The 21,473-nt window shown below is 43.9% G+C and overlaps 1 protein-coding gene across 1 annotated transcript; it reads left to right on the top strand.

The window, feature by feature from the left end:
• The first annotated feature begins 1,054 nt into the window (after positions 1–1,054).
• On the top strand, positions 1,055–19,150 carry LOC138638531 (apolipoprotein L3-like). The gene is made up of 4 exons (XM_069727911.1): positions 1,055–1,259; positions 15,719–15,775; positions 15,866–15,895; positions 17,337–19,150. The coding sequence occupies exons 2-4, from the start codon at positions 15,773–15,775 to the stop codon at positions 18,099–18,101; spliced, it is 798 nt and encodes a 265-aa protein (XP_069584012.1). The 5' UTR covers positions 1,055–1,259; positions 15,719–15,772; the 3' UTR covers positions 18,102–19,150.
• Positions 19,151–21,473: the final 2,323 nt, after the last annotated feature.

The raw sequence follows: 21,473 nt of genomic DNA, 5'->3' as shown, positions 1-21,473 counted from the left end.
AAGCCCAAGCCAAATAACTGTTGCCTTTATATACTACCTATCTACTTAATCGATAAGCTGGTGTGCAGTTCCCAAGTCAAAAATTTGTCATGGGACCTAATAAACTAAAATTATACCAATGAGTATTGTCTACTGTATTATTTCAACTTCTTTTTTCAGTATACCAACATGTATGTCCCGACTCAAGCGGGGAGGATGTTCATTTGGCTTTTTTGGTTACTGGAACTCTATAAGTGTATGTGCACACGTTGCGGATTTGCCTCTGGAATTTTTTGTGCAGATTCTGCATCTCTTGGCAGAAAACGCAGGTGCATGCAGCGGTCACCGGGGCGTCGCGCGGAGCCGGAAAGGTCGGTTCCTGATCCGGGGGGGGGGGGGGGGGGCCACCGGAGGGTGAGTATGTAACTATTTTTTATTTTTTTTATTATTTTTAACATTAGATATTTTTCTATTCATGCTGCAAAGGCAGTATGAATAGTAAAAAGGTGGTCACACAGGGTTAATAGCAGCGTTAACCGAGTGTGTTACACCGCTGTCAATGCTGCCATTAACCCTGTGTGAGCGCTGACCGGAGGGGAGTATGCGGACGCCGGGCACTGACTGCGGAGAGGAAGGAGAGGCCATTTTCTTCCGGACTGTGGCTGTCTCTGATTGGTCGCGGCAGCTATGACAGACAGCTGCCGGGACCAATCAGCGAATGAATAACCGTGACAGAAAGAAGGACAGACAGACAGAAAGACAGAAGTGACCCTTAGACAATTATGATATTCATGAGCTATTAAATGAAACCTGTCAGGTCCTCAAATGCTATAAACCTGCAGATATGGGGTTAATCTGGAGGTTAATAACGTTCTAAAGCTTCTGTATTGGAATCACAGCTACTGGGAGAAAATGAACTTTATTGCTCCTGCAGCTGCCGCCTCTCAGTCACAGTCACTGATCAGTATACTGCTGCGGCTGTAAAGCTTTCAGTGCAATGGCCACAGAGCTAAGGAAAACTAGTAACCTGTGTGCCTGAGCTTGCAGCCATCTTACAGGTCATTCAGCCGTAGTCTTATGCAGCACAATGACCTGGAGGGTCTATTGCTGAATGGAGCTTTTATATGGGGGTGATCACTGGGGCGGCAATGTTTATATATGAGGTCAGTGAGCCAAGCCCAGGCTATGACGCACAGTAGGGGAGTTTCAGTTCTTCAACTAAAAGAAATCTTTCACTTTCACTTACATTTCAGCTTCCCTTTCTGCACTGATAGATCTTGGTAAGTAGACAGCCATATGCTTCTTATAACGCAATAAATGCATGCTAATAATCTGTGCGCAAAAAGGATATCCCAATTCTACCATACCAAATCCACACATGGATACTGTAATGAGATATCGTGTAATAGTGGACGCTGTAAGGATTATTGCATTTGTAATAGTCAAATACTTCTCAGCGTTATTTTTTACTGGCAGCACGGATGACAGGGCACAATACAAGTCTATGGGTCTGTGTAAAATACATCTTTTAATTTCTTTTGCCATACCACAAAAACACTTATGGCACATACAGGTGCTTCTCACAAAATTATAATAAAAAAAAGTTAATTTATTTCAGTTCTTCAATACAAAAAGTGAAACTCATATATTATAGAGAGTCATTACAAACAGAGTGATCTATTTCACGTGTTTATTTCTGTTAATGTTGATGATTATGGCTTACAGCCAATGAAAACCCAAAAGTCATCATTATCTCTTTAAATTAGAATACTTTATAACACCAGCTTGAAAAAATGATTTTTCGATCCGAAATGTTGGCCTACTGAAATATATGTTCAGTAAATGCACTCAATACTTGGTCGGGGCTTCTTTTGCATCAATTACTGCATCAATGCGGCTTGGCATGGAGGTGATCAGCCTGTGGCACTGCATAATAACATAGTTTTTAAGGTTTAAGGAAGACTTTAAGTCCATCTAGTTCAACCCATAGCCTAACCTAACATGCCCTAACATGTTGATCCAGAGGAAGGCAAAAAAAACCTTATGGCAAACACTAAGCTCCACATTGGGGAAAAAAATTCCATCCTGACTCTACATATGGCAATCAGACTAGTTCCCTGGATCAACGCCCTATCAAGGAATCTAGTGTATATAACCTGTAACATTATACTTTACAAGAAAGGCATCCAGTCCCTTCTTAAATTTTAGTAATGAAACACTCATTACAACATCATACGGCACAGAGTTCCATAGTCTCACTGCTCTCACAGTAAAGAATCCACTGCTGAGGTGTTATGGAAGCCCAGGTTGCTTTGATAGCAGCCTTCAGCTCATCTGCATTGTTGGGTCTGGGGTCTCTCATCTTCCTCTTGATGATATTCCATAGATTCTCCATGGGGTTAAGGTCAGGCGAGTTTGCTGGTCAATCAAGCACAGTGATACTGTGGTTTGTAAACCAGGTATTGGAACTTTTGGCAGTGTGGACAGGTGCCAAGTCCTGCTGGAGAATGAAATTTTCATCTACAAAAAGCTTGTTGGCAGAGGGAAGCATGAAGTGCTTTAAAATTACCTATACGTCTGTGCTGACTTTGGTCTTGGTAAAACACAGTGGACCTACACCAGCAGATGACATGGCTCCCCACACCATCACTGATTGTGGAAACTTCACACTAGACCTCAAGCAGCTTGGATTGTGGCCTCTCCACTCTTCCTCCAGACTCTGGGACCTTGATTTTTAAATTAAATGCAAAATTTATTTTCATCTGAAAATGACTCCTTGAACCACTAAGCAACAGTCCCGTTCTTTTTCTCCTTGGCCCAGGTAAGATGCTTCTGGCGTTGTCTATTGGTCATGAGTGGCTTGACACAAGGAATGCAACACTTGTAGCCCATGATTGTGGAGCCTACTGAAACAGACTAAGGGACATTTTTAAATGATTTGGAAGCCTTTGAAGGTCTTTTTTGTTAATTATTTATTCTAATTTACTAAGATAATGACTTTGGGGTTTTCATTGGCTGTAAGCCATAATCATCAACAGAAATAAACACTTGAAATAGATCACTCTGTGTCAGAGGCGTAGCTAGGGTTTCACCTTAGGGGGGCGAAACACCTGAGTGGGCCCCTAACCAGCTAAACCTAATTACAACTACGGTTGCGCACTCTAATTGTGAATATAGTGGAACCTCAGAATATGACCGCACTGTTATTGAAAATAAATCTATATACAAAAACAAACATTGATTTTACTGCCATATTGTAACCATATAGTGGTAGATACCAGTTCTGCAGACCATATAAGAGATTGCACTACAGTCATAGATGGTGACTTACAGCTGACGTTTTCTCTGATGGAGTCATTCGCTTTCCCATCTTTTCCATCTGGCCCACACTGACATGACAACAACACATCTGACTCCTCACATTTCCTGCACTGTCCCCATCTTTCCCCAATCTGCACAAACTCCTCATCCTGCTGATATCCCAATACTGAGCCTCTGCTGCCGTATGTCTCCCTATTACTGCACCTACTGTGTGGTACAATAACGGCTCCTCTTACCACCCCACATAATAATGCCACCACTGTGCTCCGTACATAGTAATAATGACTCCTTTGTGCTCTCTATAGAGTAAAATTGCCTCCTAGAAAATATTAATGCCCTTTGCTAGTGCCCTCCACATTTTTGACCTAGAAAGTAATAATACCCCATATGCAACTTTGATGGTCACAATACTCTGAGTGCCCCTATAACAATAATGCTTAAGTGCCCACTTAACATTTAATAATGTCCCCTAAGTTTCCTCATGTACTGCTCCATTATACACAGTATGGTGAGCTCAAAGCTTCCCTATACAAATTATGATTCTACAACTCCCCTATACACCGTATGATGTTCGCACTGCTCCCGTGTAGAAAGTATAAGCCCACTGCTCCCCTTTACACAGTATAATGCTGACAGAGCTCCACTATAGAAAGTATAACCCCCAGAGCCCCACTATATACAGTGTAATGGGCCAACAGCTCCCATATGCACAATTTAATGCCTTCACAGTTCACTATACAAAGTATGGTGGGTCGACAGCTCCCTTATACACAGTACGATTGGCCAGCAGCTCCCTTATACACAGTATGATGGGCCCGCAGCTCCCTTATACACAGTATGATTGGCCCGCAGCTCCCTTATACACAGTATGATGGGCCCGCAGCTCCCTTATACACAGTATGATTGGCCCGCAGCTCCCGTGTACACAGTATGATGGGCCCGCAGCTCCCCAATACACAGTATGATTGGCCCGCAGCTCCCCAATACACAGTATGATTGTCCCGCAGCTCCCGTATACACAGTATGATTGGCCCGCAGCTTCCTTATACACAGTATGATGGGCCCGCAGCTCCCTTATACACAATATGATGGGGCCACAGCTTCCTTATACACAGTATGATGGGGCCACAGCTCCCTTATACACAGTATGATGGGCCCGCAGCTCCCTTATACATAGTATGATGGGTCCGCAGCTCCCCTATACACAGTATGATTGGCCCGCAGCTCCCCTATACACAGTATGATGGGCCCGCAGCTCCCTTATACACAGTATGATTGGCCCGCAGCTCCCTTACACACAGTATGATAGGCCTGCAGCTCCCTTATACACAATATGATGGGCCCGCAGCTCCCTTACACACAGTATGATGGGCCCGCAGCTCCCTTATACACAGTATGATGAGCCCGCAGCTCCCTTATACACAGTATGATGGGCCCGCAGCTCCCTTATACACAGTACGATTGGCCCGCAGCTCCCTTACACACAGTATGATGGGCCCGCAGCTCCCTTATACACAGTACGATGGGCCCGCAGCTCACGATCATGATTTGGCAGTCTGCAGTCATATAAAGGCTGCAGACATTTATTCCAAGCCTTTATCAACTTTATAGTAAAAAATTGTTTATTATTAAATTATTAAAGCACCTCTGTAGCAGGGTTTTTTTTTCTACCGCTGGAATGGTGCTTTAAGCGCACTATTTTGTAGCACTGCTGCAGTGCCGCGGCTCAAACTTGTGAGCGCAGCTTCTGACTGGCCAGAAGTGAGAAGTTATGTCACAAGCGCTCAATGTAAGACTATGAGAGCGAAGAACATACCAGAACGAGGCTCCCATAGACTTACATGATTAGTGACCTCTGCACCGCTCCATGAAACACTGCAGGAGACGGAGCTGAGGTGAAAACCGATGAAAACCCCTGAAGGTGAGTATTAGACAGGGGGCAGGGGACTTGGATTTTCAGCTCCGCTCCAGCAGTGAAATAAAAAAAAATACTGGAGTGGTGCTGTAAATGTGATGCAGCTCTTGGTTACTGTATGGGGCTTCTTATACTAGTACTCATAGAAGACCCAAGTGGTACGTATCAAAAGCCCCCTACCCCCCCCCCAGACAGCAAATATTACATGTGATGAAGTACATATAATAAAATAACATAAAACATTATATTCAGCCCCAACAATACCCCCATCATCTCACATCCACCCCCTCAGTGCCATGTCCACACCTCACCCACAACACCCCCATGGTCTCACACTCACCCTCCAGTGCCCTGTTTCCCCTCCCCCACAACACCCCCATGGTCTCACATTCACCCTCCAGTGCCCTGTCTCTCCTCCCCACAACAACCCCATGGTCTCACATTCACCCTCCAGTGCCCTGTCTCCCCTCTCCCACAATACCCCCATGGTCACATTCACCCCCCAGTACCCTGTCTCCCCTCCCCCACAATACCCCCATTGCCTCACATTCACCCCCCAGTGCCCTGCCTCCCTCACCTACTTTCAGTCCCTACAATACCCCCATTGCCTCACATTCACCCCCCAGTGCCCTGCCTCCCTCACCTACTTTCAGTCCCTACAATACCCCCATTGCCTCACATTCACCCCCCAGAGCCCTGTCTCCCCTCTTCCACAATACCTCCATGGTCTCACATTTTCCCCCCCCGAACCCTGTCCTCCCTCACCTACTTTCAGCGCCCACAATACCCCAATGGTCTCACATTCACCTCACAGTAACGTACCTGAATTCAGTAAAGCTAATAAGTTCCATCCTCACTTACTGATGAAGTTTGCCGGCAGGACCAGGAAGTGTCTCTGTGAGAGTGAAATGGCACTAGGACCCAGCGTGCACACTGCACAGAGTGAAGATTCAGAGCTGCAGCCTAGGAAAAGCATGATCAGGTCAGACAGACAGGCAATACCATTCACTGCAGGAGGGAGACTGCAGCCGGCCACTGTGCTAGCAGCGTGCAGAATCTCCGTCAGACGGGAGCACATACTGCTCTGCTCCTATGCTGTGATCTGCCTCCTCACAGAAGTGGCAGTGCCGGCTCCCAGTGGGCCCCTTCATGTGACAGGGCCCGGGGCGACGGCCCCCTCTGCCCCCCCAGTAGCTACGCTACTGCTCTGTGTGTAATGACTCTCGTATATAATATACAAGTTTCACTTTTTGTATTGAAGAGCTGAAATAAATTAACTTTTTGATGATATTATAACTTTGTGAACTTTCTGTACATGCAAACCACCAAACCTTAACTACATTTGTCTTCTCTTCCCTAATTAAAATCTAAAATTATTTGGAATGACATGAATGCGTGAATAATATTGCCATACTGTACAGAATTATACCACTATACTGAGCACATAAACCGTACAACATAACTGTATAGATGAATACCAGAGCTGAACACACTGCATTCTTTCAGAATCATCCCTTTAACATGTATTGGGCATGCACTTTAAGCATGTGCCTGAATGTGATGTCAACATAGCCTATTAGAGATGACTGGATCTTTTCAAATTTAAATTTGTCGCTTTCTAGAAATTTTCCCCCAATTTTTGATTTGCAGTGAAAAAATTTGCATGAATCTCAATACTGGAAAGCTTGTAATTGCTCTGAAAATACATGTTAGGGAAATGAAATAGAGAGACCCCAGCTCACCATAAGAGCTTATACTTTACCATCGAGAGAGATAAAGAGAGGAGCCCGCTGATCATAAGAGTTACCCAATGACTGTGGAGATGGAAAATTATTCTGCCATACAAACTGTGCTCTACTGGGAACCGCTGACCTGAAAATGATGTTAGCCCATGATCTGACTCTCCACCAGGCTGAGAAATGGTCTCGGGCAAGTATTTTTTTAAAACCGTGAATCGAATCTGAAAATGTTTGAATTTGTGTGAAATCATGAATTTCAGGAGATTCAACTTGTTCCTCCTCATATCAATCCACTCAACTCTACTTACTATGTCACTAAGTGAAGAAAACATCAATCTGTTTTCATTCACAGTCATTTATCTACTAGTCCCACCCCACCATCTTGTTCTCCTCATTCCCAGAATTTTGTTAGTATTATACTTAGAGGTTTTTATATTATTGAGATATTGAGTTTTATAGTATTGAGTTTTGAGTTTTGTGTTGAGTTTTATAGTATTGAGTTTGTATGTGTATTCATCCTTTTGCTATGAAGGCCCTAAAATTTTTCAATGCAAGCAATTACCTTCATTAGTCACATGCCTAGTGAAAGGAAGTCCACCTGTGTGCAATCTAAGTGTCACATGGTCTGTCAGTATATACACTTTACCTTTCCTGAAAGGCCACAGAGGCTCCAACACCATTAACCAAACACCATGAAGACCAAGGAGATATCCAAACAAGTCTGGGACCAAGTTGTTGAGAAGTACAAGTCAGGGTTGGGTTAAAACATATATACATATCCCAAATTCTGATGATTCCCCAAATCGCAATCACCATTTTCATCAAATGGAAAGAACATGATACCACAACAAATCTGCCAGGAGACGGTGCCCACCAAAACTCTCAGCCCGGGCAAGGAGGGCATTAATCAGAGAGGCAGCACGAAGAACAAAGGTAACCCTGTTACCAACAAGACAATGACCTAAAGCATACTGCTAAAGCAACACTCATGTGGTTTAAGGGGAAATGTGGAAATGTTTTGGAGTGGACCAGTCAGTGCCCAGACCTTAATCCAATTGATAATCTGTGGTCAGACTTGAAGATTGCTGTTCACCAGAGGAAACCATCTAACTTGAAGGAGCTGGAGCAGTTTTGCTTTGAGGAAGGGGCAAATATCCAAGTAGCAAGATGGGGAAAGCTAATTGAGACTTCTCAAAAGCAACTTGCAGTTGTCGTTACTGCAAAAGGAGGGTCTTAAAAGCACTGACTGGGAGTGAATAGTTATGTACACTGAAGTTTTCAGTTATTTTGTCATATTTGTTGTTTGCTTCACAAGAAAGCCACATTTTCACAGTAGTAGGCATGTTTTTTTCATGAACTGCTGCAAACCCTGAAAAAAGGGAAATTTCAGGTTGTGAGGTAGCAAAACACGAAAAATGCCAAGGGGGTGACTACTTTTGCAAGCCATTGTATAGTGAATACACCAGTGCACCCAATGAAAGACCTCAAGATGCAATGCTGACACACTGTTGCTATTGCTGGAGATAAATTATGGTTCTGTGCTCCCCGTAATAGTTTAACAATGACCAGTACATGCAAAGAGCCTCCACTTTCTTAGTATAATGAAGACAACTCCTTAAGAGGCAATATCATACTTACTTCTCATCTCTCACCTTAGTATGCCATTTATATTTTGTTCTATTTAGCAACCTTATTTCCATTATTTAATCTGTGTGATAATTATTTTCCTACTATGTACATTTTAAATGTTTAGGTGTTGGTAGCAATTTAATCAAATTACTGCTTTTAAGGAGTTGTCTTGGTGTATGGCGTTGAAGTTTAACCCCTTTCCAACATCGGGCGTAATAGTACGCCAATGTCAGACTCCCTTCCTTTGTTGTGGGCTCCAGCACTGAGCCCACATCTTTTCCAGCACGTCAGCTATTTTTAACAGCTGACATGTGCCTCAAACAGCCATGGGTGGAATTGCGATCCAGCCGTGGCTGTTAACTAGTTAAAGGCCACAGTTAAACTCTGACAGTGGCATTTATCATGCGCTTCAGGCAAGCGCTCCGGAAATCCTGCCCATTGGCACCCGTGTCACATGACCGTGGGTTGCCTATGGGTTGGCTTGACAACCATAGGTCTCCAGCAGACCTCTATGGTTGTCATTGCCGAATCATATAAGTGCCGTCCGGCGCTCATAGTAAGTGAGCAATTCTGCTACATACAGGCAATTTGTTCATTGCTTGTACGTAGCAGAGCCAGTCAGGTTATTGCAACTATTAGTCTCCCATGTAGACTATTTATGCATGCCAAAAGTAAAAAAAAAATGTTGTTAAAAATATATACGGTATATAAAAAAATATATAAAAGTTCAAAACACCCCCCTTTCACCCCATTCAAAATAAACTAATTAAAAAAAAATATATATACACATATTTGGTATTGCCACGTTCAGAATTGAACCTATCTATCAAACTTTATAAATAATTAACCCAATCGGGAAATGGCGTAACGAGAAAAAACTGAAAACACCAGAATTACGTTTTTTTGGTCACTGCAACATTGCATTCAAATGCGATAATGGGGGTTTAAAAGATTGCATCTGCACCAAAATAGCATTAAAAATGTTAGATACAGTGGAAAAAAGTATTTAGTCAACCAGCAATTGTGCAAGTTCTCCCACTTAAAAAGATGAGAGAGGCCTGTAAATGATATCATAGGTAGACAACAACTATGAGAGTCAAAATGAGAAAACAAATCCAGAAAATCCACCTTGCCTGATTTGGCAAGATTTATTTTCCAAAATATGGTGGAAAATAAGTATTTGGTCACCTAGAAACATGCAAGATTTCTGGCTCTCACAGACCTCTAACTTCTTCTTTAACCCCTTTCTGACATTAGATGTACTATCCCGTCGAGGTGGGGTGGGCCCCTATGACCACCGACGGGATAGTACGTCATATGCGATCGGCCGCGCTCATGGGGGGAGCGCGGCCGATCACTGCCGGGTGTCAGCTGCCTATCGCAGCAGACATCTGGCACTATGTGCCAGGAGCGGTCACGGACCGCTCCCGGCACATTAACCCCCGGCACACCGCGATCAAACATGATTGCGATGTGCCGGCGATACAGGGAAGCATCGCGCAGGGAGGGGGCTCCCTGCGGGCTTCCCTGAGCCCCCGCAGCAACGCGATGTGATCGCGTTGCTGCGAGGGTCTCCTCACCTCCCTCCCAGCTCCAGGACCGGATCCAAGATGGCCGCGCCATTCGGGTCCTGCAGGGAGGGAGGTGGCTTCACAGAGCCTGCGTAGAGCAGGCACTGTGAAGCCTGCAGCACTGTAAGTCAGATTGGTGATCTGACAGAGTGCTATGCAAACTGTCAGATCATCGATCTGTGATGTCCCCCCCTGGGACAAAGTAAAAAAGTTTAAAAAATTTTTTCCAAATGTGTAAAAAAAAATAAAAAAAATCCTAAATAATGAAAAATATATATATATTATTTCCATAAATACATTTCTTTATCTAAATAAAAAAACAAACAATAAAAGTACACATATTTAGTATCGCCGAGTCCGTAACGACCCGACCTATAAAACTGGCCCACTAGTTAACCCCTTCAGTAAACACCGTAAGAAAAGTAAGAAACAAAAAAAAAAACGAGGCAAAAAACAACGCTTTATTATCATACCGCCAAACAAAAAAGTGGAATAACACGCGATCAAAAAGACGGATATAAATAACCATGGTACCGCTGAAAACAACATCTTGTCCCACATAAAATGAGCCGCCAAACAGCATTTTCAGCAAAAAAATAAAAAAGTTATAGTCCTGAGAATAAAGCGATGCAAAAATTATTTTTTCTATAAAATAGTTTTTATCGTATAAAAGCGCCAAAACATTAAAAAATGATAAATGAGGTATCGCTGTAATCGTACTGACCCGAAGAATAAAGCTGCTTTATCAATTTTACCAAACGCGGAACGGTATAAACGCCTCCCCCAAAAGTAATTCATGAATAGCTGGTTTTTGGTCATTCTGCCTCACAAAAATCGGAATAAAAAGCGATCAAAAAATGTCACGTGCGCAAAAATGTTACCAATAAAAACATCAACTCGTCCCGCAAAAAACAAGACCTCACATAACTCTGTGGACCAAAATATGGAAAAATTATAGCTCTCATAATGTGGTAACGCAAAAAATATTTTTTGCAATAAAAAGCGTCTTTCAGTGTGTGACGGCTGCCAATCATAAAAATCCGCTAAAAAACCCGCTATAAAAGTAAATCAAACCCCCCTTCATCACCTCATTAGTTAGGGCTAGGGTTAAAGCTAGGGCTAGGGTTAGGGCTAGGGTTAGTGCTAAGGTTAGGGCTAGGGCTAGGGTTAGGGCTAGGGTTAGGGCTAGGGTTAGGGTTAGGGTTGGGGCTAGGGTTAAGGCTACAATTAGGGTTGGGGCTAAAGTTACGGTTAGGGTTTAGATTACATTTACGGTTGGGAATAGGGTTGGGATTAGGGTTGGGATAAGGGTTAGGGGTGTGTCAGGGTTAGAGGTGTGGTTAGGGTTACTGTTGGGATTAGGGTTAGGGGTGTGTTTGGATTAGGGTTTCAGTTATAATTTGGGGGGTTTCCACTGTTAAGCACATCAGGGGCTCTCCAAACGCGACATGGCGTCCGATCTCAATTCCAGCCAATTCTGCGTTGAAAAAGTAAAACAGTGCTCCTTCCCTTCCGAGCTCTCCCGTGTGCCCAAACAGGGGTTTACCCCAACATGTGGGGTATCAGCGTACTCAGGACAAATTGGACAACAACTATTGGGGTCCAATTTCTCCTGTTACCCTTGGGAAAATACAAAACTGGGGGCTAAAAAATAATTTTTGTGGGAAAAAAAAAGATTTTTTATTTTCACGGCTCTGCGTTATAAACTGTAGTGAAACACTTGGGGGCTCAAAGTTCTCACAACACATCTAGATAAGTTCCTTGGGGGGTCTAGTTTCCAATATGGGGTCTCTTGTGGGGGGTTTCTACTGTTTAGGTACATTAGGGGCTCTGCAAATGCAATGTGACACCTGCAGACCATTCCATCTAATTCTGCATTCCAAATGGCACTCCGTCCCTTCCGAGCCCATCCATGTGCCCAAACAGTGGTTCCCCCCCACATATGGGGTATCAGCGCACTCAGGACAAATTAGACAACAAATTTTGGGGTCCAATTTCTCCTGTTACCCTCGGGAAAATACAAAACTGGGGGCTAAAAAATAATTTTTGTGGGAAAAAATTTTTGTTTTATTTTTACGGCTCTGCATTATAAGCTTCTGTGAAGCCCTTGGTGGGTCAAAGCGCTCACCACAAATCTAGATAAGTTCCTTAGGGGGTCTACTTTTCAAAATGGTGTCACTTGTGGGAGGTTTCCACTGTTTAGGTACATTAGGGGCTCTGCAAATGCAATGTGACACCTGCAGACCATTCCATCTAAGTCTACATTCCAAATGGCGCTCCTTCCCTTCCGAGCCCTCCCATGCGCCCAAACAGTGGTTCCCCCCCACATATGGGGTATCAGCACACTCAGGACAAATTGGACAACAAATTATGGGGTCCAATTTTTCCTGATACCCTCGGGAAAATACAAAACTGTTTTTGTTTTGTTTTTACGGTTCTGCATTATAAACTTCTGTGAAGCTCTTGGTGGATCAAAGTGCTCACCACATCTCTAGATAAGTTCCTTAGGGGGTCTACTTTCCAAAATGGTGTCACTTGTGGGGGGTTTCAATATTTAGGCACATCAGTGGCTCTCCAAACGCAACATGGCGTCCCATCTGAATTCCTGTCAATTTTGCATTGAAAAGTCAAACGGCGCTCCTTCCCTTCCGAGCTCTCCCATGCGCCCAAACAGTGGTTTACCCCCACATATGGGGTATCAGCGTACTCAGGTCAAATTGTACAACAACTTTTGGGGTCCAATTTCTTCTCTTACTCTTGGGAAAATAAAAAATTTGGGGTGAAAAGATATTTTTTGTGAAAAAATATGATTTTTTATTTTTACGGTTCTGCATTATAAACTTCTGTGAAGCACTTGGTGGATTAAAGTGCTCACCACACCTCTAGATAAGTTCCTTAGGGGGTCTACTTTCCAAAATGGTGTCACTTGTGGGGGGTTTCAATGTTTAAGCACATCAGTGGCTCTCCAAACGCAACATGGCGTCCCATCTCAATTCCTGTCAATTTTGCATTGAAAAGTCAAACGGCGCTCCTTCCCTTCCGGGCTCTCCCATGTGCACAAACAGTGGTTTACCCCCACATATGGGGTATCAGCGTACTCAGGACAAATTGTACAACAACTTTCGGGGTCCATTTTCTTCTCTTACTCTTGGGAAAATAAAAAATTGGGGGCGAAAAGATAATTTTTGTGAAAAAATATGATTTTTTATTTTTACGGTTCTGCATTATAAACTTGTGAAGCACTTGGTGGATCAAAGTGCTCACCACACCTCTAGATAAGTTCCTTAGGGGGTCTACTTTCCAAAATGGTGTCACTTGTGGGGGGTTTCAATGTTTAGGCACATCAGTGGCTCTCCAAACGCAACATGGCATCCCATCTCAATTCCAGTCAATTTTGCATTGAAAAGTCCAATGGCGCTCCTTAGCTTCCGAGCTCTGTCATGCGCCCAAACAGTGGTTTACCCCCACATATGGGATATCAGCGTACTCAGGACAAATTGTACAACAACTTTTGGGGTCCATTTTCTCCTGTTACCCTTGGTAAAATAAAACAAATTGGAGCTGAAATAAATTTTTTGTGAAAAAAAGTTAAATGTTCATTTTTATTTAAACATTCCAAAAATTCCTGTGAAACACCTGAAGGGGTAATGAACTTTTTGAATGTGGTTTTGAGCACCTTCAGGGGTGCAGTTTTTAGAATGCTGTCACACTTGGGTATTTTCTATCATATACACCCCTCAAAATGACTTCAAATGAGATGTGGTCCCTAAAAAAAAATGGTGTTGTAAAAATGAGAAATTGCTGGTCAACTTTTAACCCTTATAACTCACTAACAAAAAAAAATTTTGGGTTCCAAAATTGTGCTGATGTAAAGTAGACATGTGGAAAATGTTACTTATTAAGTATTTTGTGTGACATAGCTCTGTGATTTAATTGCATAAAAATTCAAATTTGGAAAATTGTGAAATTTTCAAAATTTTCGCCAAATCTCCATTTTTTTCACAAATAAACGCAGGTAATATTAAAGAAATTTTACCGCTATCATGAAGTACAATATGTCACGAGAAAACAGTGTCAGAATCACTGGGATCCGTTGAAGCGTTCCAGAATTATAACCTCATAAAGGGACAGTGGTCAGAATTGTAAAAATTGGCCCGGTCATTAACGTGCAAACCACCCTTGGGGGTAAAAGGGTTAAGAGGCTCCTGTGTCCTCCACTCATTACCTGTAGTAATAGCACCTATTTGAATGTGTTATCAGTTTAAAAGACACCTGTCCACAACCTCAAACACAGTTACACTCCAAACTCCACTATGGGGAATACCAAAGAGCTGTCAAAGGACACCAGAGACAAAATTGTAGCCCTGCACCAGGCTGGGAAGCCTGAATCTGCAATAGGCAAGCAGCTTGGTGTGATGAAATCAACAGTGGGAGCAATAATAAGAAAATGGAAGACATACAAGACCACTGATAATCTCCCTTGATCTGGGGCTCCACGCAAGATCTCACCCCGTGGGGTCAAAATGATCACAAGAATGGTGAACAAAAATCCCAGAACCACATGGGGGGACATAGTGAATGACCTGCAAAGAGCTGGGACCACCGTAACAAAGGCTACCATCAGTAACACACTACGCCGCCAGGGACTGAGATCCTGCAGTGTCAAACGTGTCCCCCTGCTTAAGCCAGTACATGTCCGGGCCCGTCTGAATTTGTTAGAGAGCATTTGGATTATCCAGAAGAGTATTGGGAGAATGTCAAATGGTCTGATCAAATCAAAGTAGAACAGTTTGGTAGAAACAAAACTCGTCGTGTTTGGAGGAGACAGCATGCTGAGTTGCATCTAAAGAACACCATACCTTCTGTGAAGCATGGGGGTGACAACATCATGCTTTGGGGCTGCTTCTCTGCAAAGGGTTCAGGATGACTGATCCGTGTGCATGAAAGAATGAATGAGGCCATGTATCGTGAGATTTTGAGTGCAAACCTCCTTCTATCAGCAAGGGCATTGAATATGAAGTGTTGATGGGTCTTTCAGCATGATAACGATCCCAAGCACACCCCCAGGGCAACGAAAGAGCAGCTTCATAAGAAGCATATGAAGGTCCTGGAGTGACCTTGCCAGTCTCCAGATCTCAACCTTATAGAAAAACTTTGGAGGGAGTTGAAAGTCCATGTTGCCCAGCGACAGGCCCAAAACATCACTGCTCTAGAGGAGATCTGCATTGAGGAATGGGACAACATACCAACAACAGTGTGTGCCAACCTTGTGAAGAGTTACAGAAAACGTTTGACCTCTGTCATTGCCAACAAATGATATATAACAAAATATTGAGATGAACTTTTGTTAATGACCAAATATTTATTTACCAACATACCGTAATTTGCAAAATAAATCTTGCCAAATCAGACAAGGTGATTTTCTGGATTTTTTTTCTCATTTTGACTCTAATTACAGAGTGACTTTTTGGCACATCTCTCGACAACATTAATATTAGTTGTGTTTGTTGCTCAGGCACAAAACAATTACAACACGTACCATATCTTCTACTTTTCTCTTCCAGTGTAATTGTGAAAACAGATTTAAGTTTTGTCTTCTTTGAAAAAAAAGTCCTAAAATGGTGAGTAAAATAAGCTTTCTTCTGGGTTACACCTAGCGCACTATAATTATTTATTTATCTCATTTATTTTCATTTTCATTCTTGTTATAGGCAGATGGAAATAAAAACCGCCTGGAGTTGGTAAGGACTAATTTTGTTACCAAAGTTATATAATTCACTAAAACACCAACTTTCTAAGTTTCTGCAGAATAAAGGCCTCATACACATGGCATGTGTTACCTGTACAGTGGGATATAGGATCTCTACAACTATCCCTAGTACATAGCTTTAGGCATATTTTGGGGTCCAAACACTAAATGCCCCCATACACATTATGCTAAAATTAGTTGACCCCATTAATATAGGATGAGCCAACAATATTGTGTATAATGGGGCTTCTGTACTGTCCCTTTTAAGATGATGTTGAGAAATAAAAAGATACAGCCATTGGGAGGTTCTACTGCTTATCCTTTTGTTTGACACAGTGATAAAACTATTCCAGCAGAAAATCTCTTATAGAGAACACTTTCTTCTCCCACTATGAATATCCTCCCCAGAGCGCATTCCTGGTCAGAGTAAGATTCTACTTAGTCCTCCAGGACCGGCTTGACACGTTGTCTGTAGCCCACTTCTTACTAGCTGCCTACGGAGATCATGCCTCCACCAGCTCTATTCATGCTACAGCAGGTACTCGCTGAACGTGAAGAATCTTTCTTAGTAAGTTAGTCACAAAGGTCAATATGTGTCGCTGTGACTTCCTATCCGGTTTCTGCGTCTTCGGTCATTGGATGTCAATCATCTTCTATAGCACGTTTCTTAACTTTAATCTTTTATTCCCAGTCGCTGCACACTTCCCACTTGTGGTCTACCGACTAACAGGAGTTCTTATCCCCTTCAAGATCTATGGATTACTAACTCTAACCAGGAGCTAGTTTCCCAAAAAATGTAACTCCTCCTCACCTGGGCTGATACTACTTATGTCCTTCAAGATCTATCAATTACTAACTGTAACCAGGAACAAGTTTCTTGAAAATGCCCATGTAACTCTTCCTCACCTGGGCTGATACTAATTTTTAACCCTTCCTAGGTTAACACACTACTGCAGAGCCCTAAGCAAGTAAAATTACATTTAAAACAAATGCATCATACTCAAAGACTAGTTTTACAGCAAGTCTTTAGAAAGGGTGCCGACACTTCTTCCACACCTGTACAACACAATCAGATTCACTATCATGATTACTTGTAATGTAAGAGCAATCTAAAAAAAATCCGTGAATCCCCAACCTAAAGGTCCTAATATTTGCTGACTGAGTCTCTATAGCATTTTCAATAAATGTCATACCCCATAGGATAGATGCTAGGATGCAGAAATATCACTCTCATCTTCACAAGTAGGTCGTAATCTGTTTTCTAAAAATCCTCTTCCAAAATGCTAGAAAATAAGGCTGCTGTGATACCACCATTTCCTCCAGCATTGCTCATAAATGGTCTTAATTTATAAATCTATTACTTTTTAGTCATTGTGAGCGAAATAAAATGATACCATATTGAATCTTCCTTTTCTCTTCTTTTTTTTTAATAGCTGAATGATGATATTAAAAACCTAAGAGGAATATTGACCGATTTGCTGAATACTATTGCTGATTGCTCCACAACGCTGCTAAGAATTGCTGATGACCTGGATGAATTTCACAGAGGAGCCACCATTGCCAGTGTCACGGGAAGTTCAGTTGGACTTGCTGGAGGCATCACCACCGTTGTAGGCCTCATTTTGGCCCCATTTACTGCAGGGGCGTCTCTGATTGTCAGTGGCGTCGGGGCCGCTGTTGCGGCGGTTGGAGGAATCACAGGGGCATCGGCTTCTATTGCCGATACTGTAAATATGAAAAATAAATGCAGCCGAGTAGAAGAGATTGTAAAGGCAGTGAATCTAGAGATGGATAAGTTTCAAAAGGCTTCAAAAAATTTGGCTTCATTAATTACTGATATATCAGAGCAACAAGTAGTTGACAGTCCTGATGCAGCCAGGGCTGTGGGGAGAGGTGCATATGCTGCATTAGAGATTGGCAGATTGATTCAGCTGGGCAAGGTGTCAGCCACTGTGGCTAGAGGGGCACAGATAGCAGCTCGGGGGGCCCAGGTATTTGGAGTGGTTTCAGGGATTTTGGCTGGGTTGTTTATATTTGTTGATGGCTTTTTCATTATCAAGGGATCAGTGGATATACACCGGGGGAGTAAGACAGAGCAGGCTGCACAAATAAGAGAATGTGCTGAGGAGATTGAAAAGATACAGAAAGAATTTCAAAAGTTAAATGAGGATTTGGTGCCAGAGAATAATAGCAAATGATGGGGAGATGCCTTCAGAAAAGTTTCATACAGCAGAATACTAATTACGGTATATCTGGATATCTACATCATTAATAAGACTTCAGTGCAGAATCTTGGTGGAATTAGTGCAGCCTCCAAGGAAAAGAAAACATGTTGGATGCAGACTTTTGGTACAAAATATCAGTGATGGCATGCAAAGGCCGAAGATCTTTATTCCAATTAATAAACCACTGGCTTCATGTGGATCACATCTCTGCATTGCAGATGGCTACTGGAGACACCAACATTGCATTTGGCTCTTACCAAAAAATCCTCTAATAGAAAACAAACGGGGAAGAAGAAGCCGACAGTGCAAAAAAACTAAAAAATTGAAATTCACCCGGTCGCAGAAGAGGCTAATATTCGATGTTATATTATGTTTGATAACCCTTGTGAGAAACTGCTGGTTCAAAGTCCATCACCATGGAAGGTTATGTGTCCAATGTTCTCTTTTCTTGGAATTTCTCACGAAAATATTTTTTTGGTGTTTCTGATATCCTCCTACAATATCCATTATCTTTGTTATCATTAATTAAAGCGTAAAGTGAGGCTGACAGCTGATGCTTGCTGCCCAAACTATGGAAAGGAAGCATGTATCAGACAATGGTTGCTTCATTCCAGACCAATATGGTTTTCTCTGAAAGGCTACAGAAATTCTGCATACATTTAAAAACTGGAACCATTCACACAATTGACTAGTTGAAAAAGCCGATCACCAACGGCCACTGGGTAGGAAAAAACCACACAGGTCCAGGCTTTTTGGAACTGTTGCCCATGTGGCATGGTCCCCAAATGGCTTTTAAATGTATGTGTTTTCTCTAAAATGTCACATGCCTATGGTTTGGCCAGCATGTGTCAGTTGTCAGCTTCCCTTTATGAACATTATTTTTTTCTAAAAACAATACGAAATCCAACATGCTTTTAACATCCATTTATACTGTAATATATCTCAATGATGATACTTTTTTTTATTTCCGCTATGCATGTTTTAATGTTTTAAATTAAAAATCTCAGATTTTCTCCAATTTATTTACTTATAGAGGGATTTTGCACTTAATTTAATACCACTGTTCCCTTGAGTATTCTGTTTTGCAATTATTATTTTTTTTTTTTATTCACCGTACAGCTCCAGAGATTTAGTCCTTATTACTTGTTGCTAATTTTTATGATCTTTTCCAAGGGGACAGTGCTCACAAGTCAATAATTCAGAACAGCCTAAAAAGAGGCCCATGAAGAATCCTGTGGGCCAAACCCCCTTACTTGGCCATATTTGTCACTAGGCCCTTGAGGGCACGTGCCTAGGGCGGCAGGATGCGGGGGGCGCACTTGAGCAAGGTTTTTTTTTTTTTTTTAGAAAGTGTGGGGTCAAGCGCGTATTCATCACTTTAATGAGCGGTACCACGTGACCGCTCATACAGGAAGGAAGACGCTGCAGAGGTGCCGGGAAGTTCTGCGCCGCTGGTGAGAGAAAGGTGAATATGACAGGGTAGGAGGATGGGAGGAGGATGGGGGAGCCTTGCACACAGGGTGGGATGATGGGGGAGCCGTGCACACAGGGTGGGAGGATGGAGGAGCCGTGCACACAGGGTGGGATGATGGGGGAGCCGTGCACACAGGGTGGGAGGATGGGGGAGCCGTGCACACAGGGTGGTGGAGCCATGCATACAGGATGGGAGGATGGGGGAGCCGTGCACACAGGGTGGGAGGATGGGGGAGCCGTGCACACAGCGTGGGAGGATTGCGGAGCCGTGCACACAGGGTGGGAGGATGGGGGAGCCGTGCACACAGCGTGGGAGGATGGGATGGGAGAGCCGTGCACACAGGATGGAAGGATGGGGGAGCCGAGCCATGCATACATGGTGGGGGAGCCGTGCACAAGGGTGGGAGGATGGGGGAGCCGAGCCATGAATACAGGGTGGGGGAGCCATGCACACAGGGTGGGAGGATGGGGGAGCCATGCACACAGGGTGGGAGTATGGGGAGCCGAGCCATGCATACAGGATGGGGGAGCCATGCATACAGGATGGGAGGATGGAAGAGCCATGTATACAGGATGGGAGAATGGGGGAGCCATGCATACAGGATAGGAGGATGGAGGAGCCGAGCCATGCATACAAGATGGTAGGATGGGGGAGCCATGCATACAGGGTGGGAGGATGGGTGAGCCATGCATACAGGATGGGAGAATGGGGAAGCCATGCATGCAGTATGGGAGGATGGAGGAGCCATGCATACAGGATGGGAGGATGGAGGAGCCATGCATACAGGATGGGAGGATGGGGGAGCCATGCATGCAGGGTGGGAGGATGGGGGAGCTGAGCCATGCATACAGGATGAGAGGATGGGGGAGCCATGCATACAGGATGGGAGGATGGGGGAGCCATAAATACAGGATGGGAGGATGGGGGAGCCATGCATGCAGGGTGGGAGGATAGGGGAGGTGAGCAATGCATACACGATGGGAGGATGGGGAGCCATGCATACAGGATAGGAGGATGGAGGAGCCGAGCCATGCATACAAGATGGTAGGATGGGGGAGCCATGCATACAGGGTGGGAGGATGGGGGAGCCATGCATACAGGATGGGAGAATGGGGGAGCCATGCATGCAGGATGGGAGGATGGAGGAGTCATGCATACAGGATGGGGGAGCCATGCATGCAGGGTGGGAGGATGGGGGAGCCGAGCAATGCATACAGGATGGGAGGATGGGGGAGCCATGCATACAGGATGGGAGGATGGGGGAGCCATGAATACAGGATGGGAGGATGGGGGAGCCATGAATACAGGATGGGAGGATGAGGGAGCCATGCATGCAGGGTGGGAGGATGGGGGAGCCGAGCCATGCATACAGGATGGGAGGATGGGGGAGCCATGCATACAGGATAGGAGGATGGTGGAGCCATGCATACAGGGTGGGGGAACCATGCATACAGGGTGGGAGGATGGGGGAGCCGAGCCATGCATACAGGATAGGAGGATGGGGAGCCGAGCCATGCATACAAGATGGGAGGATGGGGGAGCCGAGCCATGCATACAAGATGGGAGCATGGGGGAGCCAAGCCATGCATACAACATGGGAGGATGGGGGAGCGTAGCCATGCATACAAGATGGGGGAGCCGAGCCATGCATACAGGATGGGAGGATGGGGGACATGTATGAGGAAACATTACTGGGGAATGGGGGCATGTATGACGAAACAGTATGGGGGAATGTGGGGCATATATGAGGAAGCAATATGGGGATGGGTGCAGACAGTATGGGGAGCGAACGAGGGAATGTGTGTGGACACAGTATGAGTAGCAATGTGAAAAATGGATGTGGGCAGAGTACGGGGAGTGAGGGTGATGGG

Source organism: Ranitomeya imitator, chromosome 5 (assembly GCF_032444005.1).
Source record: "Ranitomeya imitator isolate aRanImi1 chromosome 5, aRanImi1.pri, whole genome shotgun sequence".
In the NCBI taxonomy this organism is placed as follows: domain Eukaryota; kingdom Metazoa; phylum Chordata; class Amphibia; order Anura; family Dendrobatidae; genus Ranitomeya; species Ranitomeya imitator.
Note: the sequence above shows the minus strand (reverse complement) of the source record. Positions and strands in the feature narration are given on the sequence as shown.

Bases quoted from the DNA above. Each gene is read 5' to 3' on its own strand.
- LOC138638531 (XM_069727911.1), top strand. The intron at 15,896-17,336 runs GTAAGGACTAAT...TTTTTTTAATAG, and splicing joins ATAAAAACCGCCTGGAGTTG to CTGAATGATGATATTAAAAA.